Here is a 16,349-nt window from a genome sequence, read left to right as displayed (position 1 = left end):
CTAATCAAATTTAATCCAAATCTTCAACACAAAGAAAACTGTTTACACTTGTCGCTGAATTAATCATTTCATCTCCCACCGTTTACCAACTACCATGCGTATACTCAAGTAATGTTAATAGTACACATTTATTCATTTTTTAAGAAATAATCACATCAAATGTTACGTGCATAACCTCAATCTTCTTTTTGAACCCGTGGTCGCAAAAGTTGAATTTGCTACCTCTAAATGAGTCGACATTTGCATGCTTCATGGCTGCTAGCGAAAATTAGTATATTATTAGCCAAGGTTGCAAAGCCAAGCATTCTAGACCGAGCGCAAATTAGAACCCGAGACGCGCAGCGTCGAGGGCTCTGAAGCGCGAGGTCTAGAAGTGGCTTTGCAACCGTGGTTAATGTACTATTTTTTTCACTAGTAGAAACCATAAGACAATAAATTGAAAAAATAAACGTTCAATTTTTTGACGCAACATGATTTTGTTTTGATCTCTAATCAAACTTAATCTAAATCTTCAACACAAAGAAAACTGTTTACACTTGTCGCTGAATTAATAATTTTATCTTCTACCTTCTACCAACTACCATACGTATACTCAAGTAATGTTAGTAGCACACATTTATTCATTTTTCAAGAAATACTCACTACAAGTATTGCGTACATAACCTCAATCTTCTTTTTGAACCTGTGGTCGCAAAAGTTGAATTTGCTACCTCTAAATGAGTCGACATTTGCATGCTTCATGGCTGCTAGCGAAAATAGTATATTATTAGCCAAGGTTGCAGAGCCAAGCATTCTAGACCGAGCGCAAATTAGAACCCGAGACGCGCAGCGTCGAGGGCTCTGAAGCGCGAGGTCTAGAAGTGGCTTTGCAACCGTGGTTAATATACTATTTTTTTCACTAGTAGAAATCATAAGACAATAAACTGAAAAAATAAACGTTAAATTTTTTGACGCAACATGATTTTGTTTTGATTCCTAATCAAACTTAATCTAAATCTTCAACACAAAGAAAACCGTTTATACTTGTCGCTGGGTTAATCATTTTATCTTCTACCGTCTACCAACTACCATGCGTATACTCAAGTAATGTTTGTAGCACACATTTGTTCATTTTTTAAGAAATAATCACATCAAACATTGCGTACATAACCTCAATTTTTCTTTTTGAACCGGTGGTCGCAAAAGTTGAATTTGCTCCCTCTAAATGAGTCGACATTTGCATGCGTCATGGCTGCTAGTGAAAAAAAGCATTTATAAGTACTCGTAATTTAAGACAAATAGCGATAACGCTTGTCCAAATTGTACACATGAGAATCACAATGCATTAGTCCAACCTTTTTTATTACTTCGACTTCCGGTTTTTCAATAAAACAACTACATTTTAGTAATTTTCGATCTTGTAATTCACATTTAGTGAATTATAACCTGTCTAAGATTAGGGGAGGCAAAAAATGGTGGACCCGATTTTTATACTTCCTTAGCTTACTCTCAATAAGTAAAAACGGACTTTCATCAATAACTTGAAGTGTTTATGTTTACACATCGGAAGTACGTCACATAGAAATTAGTTTGATTTGAGTGAGTTTGTCTCCTCAAAACAGAGGATTAAAATTATTAATTAAGCCACAATCAAACAAAATCTTCTGAATACATTTTTTTTTAACATTTCAGCCCATTTTTGAGGTTATTTTTGACTTGGAGATTTCTATAAAAAAATACGTTTCAACATCAAAATTGGCCTGTTTGAAAAAAGTCACAAAACATCTTATAATAAATTACATTAACTATATTTTTCCTTTTTTTCTTAATATGTGTAGTCATCTTTTCACAACAAGAAACTTAAAACCTGTTTAAAATGGTAAATTTGTATAGGAAAATCTCGATTTTGCAATTACGCTCCGCCCTTCGGTCTGAGAACGAATGAAAAATTCATCACGATTGAGATCAAGACAGATGGGTGGGGCTTCTCTTTTGATTTTCTTTTTTAATTAATAAGTAAATACATTTAGTTTCCTTTGTATAACACGATTACTTAAAAACACATTTCACATGGTAATTTCTTGTAAAAAAATAAATATTTTACAATTAATCTCCTGCAATCGGCTTACGACGAATAAAAAAAAACATCAGAATTGAGATAGGGTGGGTGGGCGGGGCTTATAATTGCCTTTTTTTTTCTTAATATATACATATCCATCATTGCATAACAAGAAACTTAGAAGATGGTTAATAAAATGATAAAAACAAAAAGGCAAAATATAAAATGCACCACCTAGAAGGAGTAGGCGTAGAATGTAGAAATTTGGTGGAGAAGACTGTTGCATATAGACAAACAATTGATTAAAATTTGAAAGAAAAACTACTACTTGTTTAGATAATATACCGAGTGTTATTCGATTTTTATTAATTTTTTGATTATGTTTTAAAGATACTTGAGTAAGATTCTTTTGCAATTTTACTTGACATTTGTCATTATTGTGCTTGCAAAAATGCTACGAGTTCACACACGAGGTAATTTTCAACAGATAACACCTATTGAAAGAGGGCGAATGATTGGGATGCATGAGGCTAGTTTACCATTTCGGGAAATCACCAGAAGACTCGGCCCAACGGATTCTACGATATTAAGAACAAGTCGAGAATGGAACAACGAAGAGCTACAAATGTGTCGCAGGGGTACCGACCGTTTCAGAGTCACCCAAGAACGCGAAGATCATTTGCTAAGAAGAAGTGTTATTCAGTACCCTTGGTAACCATAACGATCAGTCGGGATGGACTGGATGACAGCAATTGGGCACAGAATCCGAGGAGTACCATCTACCGCCAAATTCGTTCCTTTGGCTTGAGATCTTATCGTCCAAACTGCAAACTTCCCTTACCACAAGAACACAAAACTACCAGGCTTCACTGGTACCAAGACAGGCAGCAATGGCTGTAATAGTGGAATGTCATAATGTTTAGGAACAAGTCTAGGTCTTGTTTGTGGCACTCTGATGGACGCATACGTGTTCGAAGGCCTTGAGGCCAAAGGTAAAATCTGGAATTTGTACAGAGATGTCATATCGCTCTAACACCTGGAGTAATGATATGGGATGGTATACACATCTGTTGAAGTACTCCCTTAGTGTTCATTCCAGGCACGCTAAATGCCCGGCATTACATCGTTAACGTGTTAAATCAATTTCTTTTTCCTTATCTCTCGAACCGTCGAAGAACATCTTTTGAACAAGATAATGCGTGGCCTCATGTGGCCATATTAACTTAAAGAGTGTTTGACGAAAATAACGTCAACTTCTTACCCTGGTCTGCCCTATCACCAGATTTATCAACAATCGAAAATGTTTAGGATTTAATGCATAGAAGGCTGCGCAATTTACCACATCCTCCAAAGACTTTGGAAGAATGTCTACAACAAATTCAAAATGCCTGGAATGAGATACCCCAGCAGGCAATAGATCATCTCATTTTAAGCATGCCTAGAAGAATACAGTCTTGTATTCGTGCACGTGGAATTTTAACACATTATTAACATTTCTTGTGTTAGACATTTTATTTTTTCTTTGAAATTTTAATCAAATGTTTGTCTACGTGCAATAGTCTTCTCCACCAAATTTCAACATTCTACGCCTACTCCTTCTAGGTGGTGCATTTTATTTGAAACGCAGTGTATTTATTAAAATTCTTATTTAATCATTATTAAAAAAGATGTGTGTATTCTCACATTTTCGAGGAAATAGGCTGACTCGTTTTTAATTTGATCAACAAAAAATTAGGGAGTGACTAATTTTATTAAATTTATTTAATGAAATGAAAAAAGAGAGTAGAGTGCTCAGACTCACAATCTTCTTAAGTCATCCTTTATATCCAATTCCAAAAATATGAAGACAGTAATGATAAATTACAAGTATATCATATTTTGCACATTTGCGATAGGATTTTACTTTTTAAAATTTTGAGATGATGTCATCAAGAGAGGGATAAACATATACATATTGGTTAAAATTTACAATACTCGGTTTTGCAGTTCCTACTTTAATCAATAAAATAAATTGACTCATTCATTAATTTTTTTGAGTCACCCTATATAAAAAATTCTAAAAATATGAAGGCAATGATAAATGCCAAATATAGACTCATGATGTTATGCACCCAATGAAAACAAAACAGAGAGCGGAGACGGGAGCCCACTTTTTCGTACTGTGGGGGTTATGAAACGTCGAGAAATCACGAAAGTAATTAGTCTCCCGGTGGACCCTATTACAAAACTTTCTCCGCTTTTACACGCGGGATGTAATAAAAAAACAAACAACCAAAGTGTAGAAAAATAATCTTAATTATTTTCGAAGTTCTGCTTGACCTGAATCTAGCACCAACACAGATTTTCATGTCCGACCAAGATTAGAATAGAATAATTTTTGATTACACAATAAATAAGGTTTCCAGATTTACCGCCTTTCTTTTTGACAATTTTTAATTGTTTAAAAACAAAAATTAATACTCATACGTTTCACATTGTTCAAAGTTATTGCATCATCTGAAAACCATCAAATTGAAAATATGAAAGTTGAGTAAAATCCATATTTTATAACTACATCTATGTTTTTAAAGTTATGATATTAGTAATTTATTTTTAAATAATGTGCATACAAAGAATAATATTAATTGTAACAGAAATATAAGGAACAACACTGTAACACTTTTATCAGAACACATTATAATTTTAAGGAAGTGTCTAAGTAGCAAACTTTTTATTCGGTTAGGTGTTCATAAAATGCTGCGTGTTTTCTATTAGGCCTAAATTTAATCATGCATTTTAAGTTTTTTTTTCGTCGTTTAATTTGCTGGTGCACTCCAATTATTTGTACTACGACCCTTTTGCACTTCTTAAATTTTTTATATTAGCTGAATTAGACCTATTCTGAACTAATTTTAAGGGTTGTTTATTTCAATATCTGTTTTCGAAAAATACAACTTGTCAATAGTTGAAGTAATGGCAACAACAATATTAAACGTCCGATAAAAATTAACAGAAAATTTCAAAATAGGTCACAAGCATGTATGCAATTTGAACTTCTTGTATATTCAAAAGAAAGCTGCTCCGAATATCTTTCAGTCATTAACTCAATATATCTGATGCTGGCACTTAGACCCTTTCACATTTAAAGTCTAATGACTAATTTCTTTTTCTCTACCCAATGGTGTAGTTACATGTTAGAAATTCGTGTCTTCTACAAAACCGACTTGTAAACAATCCCCCCTTTTTATTTTCAGTATTTTTTCAGAATTAGTTATAGTCTTGCATTTAAATTGTTCTACATCAATTATTTGTATTAACCTCGTTTCAAATATTTAATCAGAGAATAACTGTGATTCGGGCTGAAACTAACTAATTAGACGTCTAGCACGAATTGTGAAAATTAGTTTCAAGTATCTTTTAGCTCAAATTAGAAGAAAATTACTCTGTGTCTTAATTACAATTTCAGTTAGGTACATCGTTAATACAGCTGCCACTGATTTTGTAAACGTAATACTAAACTTTAAATAAAGTAAAATGAAATTTTCATACATCAGATTTCAGATCTAAGGTTAAGAATTTTTAGCCGCAGTTTAAGATTTCTTTCTAAAAAGTAAAACTTGTAAAAATACAACAATCAACACATAATTATCTAGTTAAACAAAACTAAAAATTTCTAGAAAACTAGTAATGATGAATTCACTAAGAAGATCTACAATATTTAAATGTATACATATGGTGTTATACCACGCCAGATAAGGCATTATAAACAAATGCTTAATTGCTTTTAGCTTCTATAGTACTTTATTAAAAATTTAAGTTGTGTTTATAAAATTGTTTTGTTTCGAGGTATAACTCTAACGTACTTACACATCATTTTAAATAGCACATTTTCATACTTTTTGACATAATTGTAGATTACATGCGATGACGTTATTAATTTTCTGGAGAGGTCTAGTAAATAAATTTTAAACGTTGTTCAGTCCCTTTGTACAGATTTTATTTTGTTTTAGGCTCACCGTTTTATAAAAGCGAGCTTGAAAAACTACCCACTTTCCAATGTAATAAACTGATTTTGCACGTACTGGAGCAAATATGAGACGCCTACGACTTACTTTACATCAAACCCAAAATATTGTTGCTGTAATATTAACTCACTTATACAGATTTCATTTAATTTTGTTTTCAATAAAATGCAAATCTTTATTTATTCGCGCTAGAAATAATGTAACGAGGCGTGTTGAGAGAATCTTAATTATATTTTTTCCTTTTTCGTATCATCTGTATCTATCATCTATTATCGATTTTAATAGGTATATAATTTTCGAAACTACCGAACTAATTACTTTTAAATTGTAATTATTGTGAAGATGACGAAACACTGACCAACGCTTTTCTGTCTCCATCAAAAATTAGAGTTAAAATGTGCAATATTGTTATAAATATATATAATAATATACAAAAGAAAAATAAATCTGTATTGAAAAATATGCGATAAGAGATAATATGTACTTATTCGCCTATAACTTGATCGTGTTATATGCTTTTAATTTTCAAATTTGCTTGGCAACAGGTTAAAACAAACTATAAATAAAGTGATTTAAAGTCGCAGACAAAACTTTTTTTTGTTTCAAAATTTTCATTACATTCGTATTACATATTATATATTCAAACGTGGTTTGGTCAAAATTCATTGTGATAAAAATTTAGATTAACACCATAATATCACTTATTCGCCAAATGTGCAAATCCACATTATACCATTCACTTGTGCCATTGTGCTTTGACACTTAAGTGTAGTGGCTAAAGCTTCGAAATTTTGACAAATCAAGTGTAGGTTATTGGTGCGAATTCACTTTGTCGCTACGATTTGTCTGCGTTTTTACTTATTAATTATCTCAGAAACAATTCACCTGGAGTTTTTGGAACGTAGGAACATGTTCCGTTGAACTTGTCAGAATTAATAAATATATTTATAAATATAAGGCCAAACAACTTATTAATCACACCTTGAAAAACTTAAAAATACATTCTGCTTGGGTGGAGCATGTTATGCATCAGTAACGAAAAAATTTCTATGCAAATAATTTTACTTTTTTTATATATTTGCTGAACCGATCACAGTTGAACCATTACTCTTCAGCTAGGAAAAATTCTTGTAAGCAGATCGAAAGCTTTCGCTCGGGAAATAAACGGAACCCGTAAAACTGAAAGTATTACGGTCTACCCTACTGCGGCAACCAATCTTTATCGAGGTTGCTGGTTTCGTCATATGCATGACATCAGGTAAATTATTAAAAGTCAATAATTTTCACTTACCATTTTGTCGGACTATTTGTTAGCAGTTGTAATTTCAAAAATTTTTTGCAACTGAAAATAAGAAGTTTAGTAAATATAAGTAATGCAATTTTTTGATAAACTAGAGCTGTTGTTACGAACTATAATAAGTGGTTTTTTACACCTGATAACAGTGATTTAGTTAACAAAATATGCATGGTTTTTGACCGTACTCATTAAAAAATATCGACAAAATAAATTTATGTTTTTTGTGCAATTTTTTGATAAACTGAGCTGTTGTTACGAACTATAATAAGTGGTTTTTTACACCTGATAACAGTGATTTAGATAACAAAATATGCATGGTTTTTGACCGTACTCATTAAAAAATATCGACAAAATAAATTTATGTTTTTTGTGCAATTTTTTGATAAACTGAGCTGTTGTTACGAACTATAATAAGTGGTTTTTTACACCTGATAACAGTGATTTAGTTAACAAAATATGCATGGTTTTTGATCGTACTCGTTAAAAAATATCGACAAAATAAATTTATGTTTTTTGTGTGTTTTAATTTGCACTCGCGTAAAATTTAATATTCACATAAAGAGAATAATTAATAAATCCATTGAAATTGCGGTGAATAGTTAAATAAACCACTCTTTATTCACATATGCATTCATTTGTTTAAATTGGAAACAATTTATCGGATAAATACAATAAGTTAATTTGTCGATTAATTCTTTTAGATTTTAAGTTTGAACATGAGTTGAAAATATTGAAAAATATTTGTTAATGATATCATTGTCGTGCACATTTTTTTTGGAATTATATTTTTAAATACTTTTTTGAAACCTTTTAATAATATCCAAATATATTTCTAAATTACAAACTTTGCATCTCAAAGCACAACTTTTAGAAAATATTTAACTACGAGTACAGTTGTTTTTTAAGGGCGTGGAAATATTCACTTAAAACAAAATCTACATTTCCCAGTTACAAAATAAAGTAAGACACGTCTTGAAAGAATTTTTTTCAAAAAATTTTGTTCTGTATACTGGATTGAATTGAATTTGGAAGTTACCGTGGGAAAAAAAGTGTCCTATACTTTATTTTGGCCCCCACTGTAACTCGACAATTTTCGTATGTGTTAAACAATTTTGAATTAATGTATGTTTTCAAAAAAATAAATAAATTAACGTCAACATTTACATTGGGCTCAAAACGTTGCTTTCTTAAAATGTCATATTTTTGTTGACCTACAATTTTTTGTTTCATTTGAATTTCAAATTGAAAATATAATCAACGTCACCCTTACTTTATGTATACTACGTCACATAATTTTGTCCACACCCTTAAAACTGAGCTATAATAGTTAAATAAATTTTTGTCAGTCTCAAGAAATCATTAATTTAGTGTTGTATCTTAACATAACATCAAAGAAATTCGTTGTACAAGTTCCAAGATAAACTGTGAAATTTCATTTTACAAATTTTATCAAGTTCTAGAGGAAAGGGACAGACAGACTTTTTGATTCGCCCTTTGCAAACTGCAAGATATTATACTATAGTAAGTACATCTAACCGACTGCGTAGTTTCATTATAAAAATTATAAAATATTTTTCTTAGCTTTTATTTATTCATTTCCCGTAAGGACAAGCAATTTAATTTTAATATATGGAGTGCAGTGCAGACACTGCATGGCGGTATTTTGTTTTTCTCATTTCAGGAAAATTAAAATAAACCGCTCTTGAAGTAATAAAAAATCTAAAGGTGCTTGAGATTAAACCTGCGTGTTTTAGTTACAAAGCAAACGTTCCACTCCTAAGCTTACGTACCGTACGCTCTACAGTGTTGATATTATGGTATTTACAGAGTAATTCTACTCGTAGAGCGTTGAAATAATAAAATCATAAAAAATAAAATTTCAAAAATGAAAAAAAAAGTTCTAATACTTACAAATTGTTAAATTTTATTAAAAAATGTTATTCCTATTTAATTTTTTCAATAACTCGTATGTCTATGGTTAAAAAATTGTCAGTGTTAAAAATAGCCTTAATAATAATTAAAGTTTTCACTTAATAAATTCATCAAGATCTAGGTATTAAAGAACACTGTTTTGCTGACAAGTGTGGACATTATTAAATAATTACCAGAGTAGTCCAGAAATTTGTGTGACAAGTAACACATGTTTTTTTTAATTACCTGAATTTAGATAAAAATTTTAAAAGTTATCCATTAATGTGTTTTTTAAATGTTTATATTTAATGATGAGTTACGCATTAGAGTTTGCCTAGATTTCAACAATTAAATTAGGAATAGAATCCTAAGGTACAGCATAGTTAGCTGAAGCTAATTTGTTCAGTTTAATTATCTGGAAAATTGTTGCAGGTAAACATAAATACATTATAGTGTGAGTACATTTAGACATCTTATTTAATACATATTAATCAATCTTTTCAGGTTTTATTTTCGTTATTAAATTTACTATCAACAAAGATTGAAATTTTACCTTAAATTTTGCAGGATCTAAGATCAGTGAGTAGTTATGTAACTGTGTAGAGATTTTAAAATTTATGTGAGTCATAAAAAGCATGAAAAAGCGTCGGTATATTTCAGCATGTTTTTAGGTAGCCTTAATTTTTTCCCCGGCGAAAACTCGCTGAGTATGAAATATTGTGTAATTTGGAATAAAATAACCCTAGCTGTCGCTTAAATAAACCAAGAAGTAAGAAGTTTGATTCAATTTGACTAATACAAATTGCATAACAAGTGTTTCGCTGTGCTCTCTGGATGACTTCAACAAGCGAATAAAACATTTTTATTTGGCATTCTAGCTATACGAATAAAACATTTCTTCTCGTTCTGGTTTTCAAACTAACGATATCAACTACATTTTACAACACAAACTTTTACAGTTCGACAACACATATGCAATTTACATATTGAAATACGAAGTGAAACCAATCTACAACAAAAGAGAAGGTCGCAGTCTTTGGCTTATCTACAAAAGAATAATTTGAATATGAAAAAAGCCGTGAAATTATCAGCATCTTTGTGGAACGTATCCGCATCCGCTCGATCGCATCATCATCTATCGGCTGGGTGTTTCCTCAAGCCCACAAAAAGTAGAAAAAAAGCTTTTTGTTCAATCGGATAATAAAAAATTATTTCGAACGGATTAGCTTTATTACACCTTTTCAAAGTTAGTTGTTTGGGTGTAACCACCTACCCAATGTATTAAATTTCTACTATATGGGTTTGTGGTATTTTCGGGATACGAAACTCCAGCCTACGCACATTTTTTGTCAATGTGTGTGGTGTCGTCGCTGTAAACTGAATGTATTTGCATTTTAAACATATTGACTTACTTGAGATGGTGCATTTTCATTATTTACAGTTTCATCTTCAAATACTTAATATTGTTTTCAAAATAAGAGCTTCCAGCTATTTTTATTTTTTGTTAAAAGCATATTATTTGAATGTAAGCGTTCATGTTAAGAGTGCTTTTTTCACATATATCAGCAAAAATATAATAATATATGTAATTCTTAATTTCTCAGATAATACGAGTATTTATCATCATTTAAAAAAAATCAATAATTATTGAATCTTTATTAATAAAGATCCATTAATTATTATTAAACACAAGAGAAATACTACTCATTTTGTTTGTTGGTTTGCCTGCCCGTCCCACAAGAAGTTTTTTGCTAAAAAATCTAAACTACTACGTATACAGGATGTTTAGTAAACAAGCGGCAAACATTCAAGGATTTATTCCTTGGGTTATTTTAGTATTTTTTGTCCTTCGATCATTTTCGGAAAGAGGCTTTATTTCGATGTCATAGGGCGATAAAAGCTTTTCGAAAATAACAATACTTTATTAATTCATATTACATGTAAAGACTACCACCAGCTAAGATGCATGCATGCAACAATCTTCTCATTGACTGTTGAATTTTTCCAAAAATATCAAGGTTGTTTCTCAAACATTTCCACTGGAGTAATGTATACTAATGTTTTCAAATGACCCCATAAATAAAGATCCAAGACATTTAAGTTTGGGGATCGAGGAGGCTATAAGTCAGGTCCACCTCGACCAATCCAGCGATCTCCATATGTTTCGTTTAAAATTCATGAGCAACCACACTTGCTTGTGTACCATTGTTCACATAAAACACATTACATTTCCGTTGCCGATGGTACATTTTCTAGGAACCCTGGTAGTGACTCTTCCAAAAAAATTCGCTACACCTCATAGGCCTATTTCCGATAGAAATGGCGGTTTTGAGTTTTACTTTATTTTTAGCCCCCCGTACCTTTGCAACAAAAAATCGTTCCGAAAATTATTCAAGGACAAAAAAAATCTTAAAATATTCCAAAGCGACATGTTTAGTAAATATCTTATAAAAATTATAAGGTTCGTGTCAAGCTGAAAATGAGCCCGAAATAGACTTAACATCTGCAAAATACACAAAAACCGCCAAAAATTAATCGTAGTTAGTTTTTATTAACTTCGATATTTAATTAAAGAAACTCATTCAAACAATAACAGAGCAGTTGGAAAAGAAAGGGGAATTCATAATTGCACAGTGAGAGTAACCAAAGGAATTCACGAGAAAGCATGGGTCTGCTAATATTTACTAAAGGAACATCGCTTTTTAAATACATCCACTGGCATCCCACTTACTCTGGAGGGATTTTAACTTCGCATCAAGAATCAAGATTGTTAAATTAATCCATAATCCAGCTCAATCCATAAGTAGCCTTTGGTTCTTTTATATAATTATCAGTCAGTACCAAAATTGTTAAATGTTTTAGTACATTTGTTTTTAATAGTAATCGTTAACGAAGCCAAAAAATGTCTTTAAAATAGCATACATTTCTAATGAATAATTACATTTTCAGAGAGACTTGATTTCATCAGCCAAAGCTAAAACAGCATTTTGGACCTTGTGCACAATTAATCCACTAAATATCCATTTGGTTCTATTTTTTTAATGCTTAGCTTTTGTCGCTTTTTTAATACATTTAAGCTATTTAATAGGGGCTTCAACCATATTATTGTTTATTGCCACCTTAGGATATGCTTGAATTCATTTTATTTTCAATCGCACGCTATTTACTACAATTTTTGCTTATATTTATTTTGAAATAAGATTCAGGTGCTGAAATCAAAATTCAAAAATAATTCACTGCTGATGTGTTAGAAGTACTTCTAATGTACTATCTTTGGAGATAACTGTGGCAAAAGAAATGTACAAAATAAAATCCATTTTGGGACAGTATAAATTTAATGTAACATTTTCGGTTTTCTGAAAAATGAAGACAAATCTTGCACTACTCTTTACGTGTAACATTTTATCAAAAATGTATTCGATTATTTTACAAATTTTGTAATAAATAGGCTACAGAAATTTTTGATCATTCCAACTGTATTAAAATACAATACAGTAATCTTAGAATAAGTTTGTAATTCATGAAAATGGGCATACATATATGTTATTCGAAAATCAAAAATATATCAACACAGCAATTTCTTCGAAAATACAACTTATGGCAACGTTGCCAGTGTCAGTTTTAGGAATTTATATTAGTGTGCAATAATTTAAGTGTTCATTTCATTTTAATTAATGGAGGACGGAATATTCATTCATGACAATTTCTTTCTATTTTTAAATTTCAAACTGACAATCCGTGACAACAAACTCCAAAGCTTTGTAATGCCAGTCTTATTAGAATAATTAAACTATATAACTAGGGTTTTTTAAACTCAACTCAACAGGTGATGGATTTTTGATTTTGGAATAAATTATGTAATGTAAGACTACTTTTAACACAGATTTTCTCAAAATTTTCTGATATTTTTATAATACAATCTTTCAGATTAATAAAATAGACTTCAGTATGTTTTAGTAAAACTAAATTCCGAAAAAAATTGAATGTCTAGTTTTTCGTGTCATCCCTGAACCCTTGTAATTTTTATGTGTTATAAAAATATAGTTCTCCATAAGTTCTTCCAAAAAATTTTAAATTTATATCTCCAACATCAGTATCAGATGTATTTGTAACTTTAACCCAAACTGCGTATCGTTTTATGAAAAACTATTACTTGAAATAAAATTTACATATATCCAACACATGTTAAAACCTACATAGACCTTAGATGCAAAGTCCTAATTAAATTCTGGTATAAATGACAAATACATCGTAAAATTGATTATAGAATAATTTGAATTACTTGTACGTTCAGAAACTTTTTACAGACACAAAATTAATGATAAATAATTTTTGCTGATATATAATGAAAATATTAAAAAACAAATCCACTGCTTTGCAGGGTTATCAGTTTACAAGCACTAGAATTCTAAAATTATTACATCCTAAAAAATAAAGCTACTAACGTCTAAAATTACAGTACTAGTATAAAAAAAATAGAATTTCCGCCAGCTTCATTAAATTCGTTTTTTATTTTGTTAATAAAATGTAAGAAAAAATTGTACTGGAATTTCTTAGTTATTTTTTACAAAAGAAAACAGAGACTATTTTTATACATTTTTTATATGCTCCTTTTTTCTGAGAAAAGCAAACAATTATAGATATTATTATTTCATCAGTTTCAGCTAAAACTATTGTGTTATACTAATGAATAACTAATACTAATTAATAATAATTATCATAAAAATGTGAAACACGTAAAACTGGGAGCAATTTAAATATTAAAAGTTACAAATACTTTGACGGCCTTTTATATTATTTACGTTTCCATTACTAGACTGTCACTGGTTTCCTCGACTTTCATTTTTCAGTTTTGGTGGCCCAACATGTAAACGTTAATCGCTATATAAAATTACGTTTAAAATTCAAAAAGATTTTCTTTCATTTGGAAAATAACTACGAACATCTTGTCAAAAAGGTACTATTTTAAACCTGTTTTCTTCAAAAATAAACAGAAATAGACATCATCGTCGATATACATCTTAATTTTATTAAAATACAATACAACTTCTGTAATTACTTAAAAATTTTTAAAGAACGTTTTCCAAAATGCTAGTATACTGTGTTTTCTATTTTTTATTAATTACCATAAAATAACGCATATTTATTATTTTTGGCAATTGTCGCATTTTATATAATTTTCCTAATTATGCTAGGTTATTTTACCATTGGTTAATTAATGCAATCACATTAACGCTGTCTAACTCACAAATTTCTACACATTACTAAATTTATTTTAAAGTAAAACTACAGAATCTAAAATACATATTTTTCCAAAGCAATACATTGCATTAAACGAATATTTTCATTTTAAAATTATATTTGCTAGTTATTTGAAAACAATCTATATTATAAAAAATCGGCGTTGTTATAATTTCGACAATTATTGTCGTAATAATGAAAATGCACCCAAACAACAACTTTAACAATTACACCATCATATTTCTGTAATGTTCGCAGATAACTCGGCAATATGTGAGTAGGCCTTTGTTTTCCAAATTCGTTTCCCGATTTATTGTCTCCTCCCTTTATGTTGATGTATGACATTTTACTTATACATAGTTGTGTGACAATAGCTTTCCCCTGGTATCATTAAAGCTTGGCGCATTTCGTTCAAAGTGCGTGTTTTTTCCTAACATAATACTAATGGAGTTGAACCGCAATTTGAACGTGAAACGTCAGTTTTTATAGAAGCTACACGTCGCTTTTATATTTCATATTATTGTAGCACAGCCTCACCTCATATGTTGCGTGTCTTACTAATTACTCCTAGAGTTGTGTTGCAACAAACCCTAATGACTTTTTTTAAGCAAAGGCATGTCTGAGTTTGTTGGTTTAACTGTTTTGTCAATCCCCTACACGACCACCGTCTGCATTATTATACACAAAGGTGAGGTCAGAAACTTTGGCCAATGACTTCGTCTTATTGCAGAAATAACAAAAACTTGGAATATATTCATGCAAAACGCTGCCATAACTTTAGAAATTCAAACTTTTATGTGTCTAGGATAAACTCCCAGTAGTTTGTAAGCGAAGTTCGTTATAAATTTTAAAATAACAGACATTGTAAATTTAGTTCGTCTTGTGGGTGTTGATCGTTTAAAATTCGTAAATATCTATTTTTGTCTAGTATGTATTTTTTAACAGACAGGCAAACAGAATATTCAGTTACATATTTAGCTTTTCATACTACAAATGCATATATGCATAGTGCATGCGTATATATGCACTACACATACCCATTAAGCGGATCCAATGCTTTTATGTCGATCAACTTCAGCAAAAAAGTTTTATGACACATCTATACTTTGTTGCGTAAAATATATACAAAATATTTTAGATGTTGTAAATATTTATGTACTTGTCTAGCATAAAATTTTTGTGGCACAAAAATGCACAAAGAATTCTCTCCAAAAACGTGTTTGGAAAATATAATTTAAAAAACTTGTTAACATGCTTGTGAACAGATACTTCCAAATGTCAATATTTTACTTATTTTATTGGCTCTGGTGTGGATCAATTAATTGGGTTTATTAAACAGCTGAAACGATTTTATAACATTCGACTTTGATTGTGCTAGTTTTCTCATCCGAACAGTCTTCTTCTTTTAACTAGGTGATAGCGCACAAACTCATTTCCACGCACAATTTTGAGTTTAAATAAATATTGTTGCAAGTGTGAAAATATATGCACTTATAATATATATAGAACCGCTTGTTAAAACAGAATGCGCAACAACACCTGAGAATTCCGATACAAGACGCTTATGTTACAACTTTACAAGATCTGAGAACGAATGTATGTCCTACAGAGCTCTAAACAATTTCAACACAGTGATTTTTACAAGCAGCTGCGGAAGTTGCTCTATGCAGAAAATAGAAGAGAGTGCTTTTCTCTTACACTTTCTAGAGCCTCAAATTAGAATCCACATTTTTCATAATCTGTAACATGAATACACGATATATTAATAAACTGTATATTCTATAACCTGGTGATTGTATCAGGTGATTGTATTGTATGGTGGCGAAAAGCTGCAGTGTGAGTGCAGTAGGAGAAGGAA

General features: G+C 30.6%; 1 protein-coding gene across 5 annotated transcripts in view; it reads left to right on the top strand.

Annotated features, from left to right (window-relative positions):
- LOC135122480 (uncharacterized protein) overlaps positions 1-16,349 on the top strand; it is a 311,894-nt gene that overhangs the window by 163,333 nt on the left and 132,212 nt on the right. For 3 of the 5 annotated variants that reach the window (XM_064046671.1, XM_064046670.1, XM_064046675.1), the window contains one exon: positions 14,750-14,764. The exons of the other annotated variants lie outside the window; for them this stretch is intronic. In XM_064046671.1, the coding sequence (XP_063902741.1) occupies positions 14,750-14,764 (15 nt within the window). The remainder of the gene's footprint in view (positions 1-14,749; positions 14,765-16,349) is intronic. 5 annotated transcript variants of the gene reach the window in all.

The sequence above is a fragment of the Zophobas morio genome, unplaced genomic scaffold, assembly GCF_036711695.1.
Source record: "Zophobas morio isolate AGI-343-1 ecotype UQ-CSIRO unplaced genomic scaffold, CSIRO_AGI_Zmor_V1 ptg000005l, whole genome shotgun sequence".
NCBI classification, from domain to species: Eukaryota; Metazoa; Arthropoda; class Insecta; order Coleoptera; family Tenebrionidae; genus Zophobas; species Zophobas morio.
The sequence above is the reverse complement of the archived record's forward strand: the minus strand, read 5'-3'. Positions and strand labels throughout refer to the sequence as shown.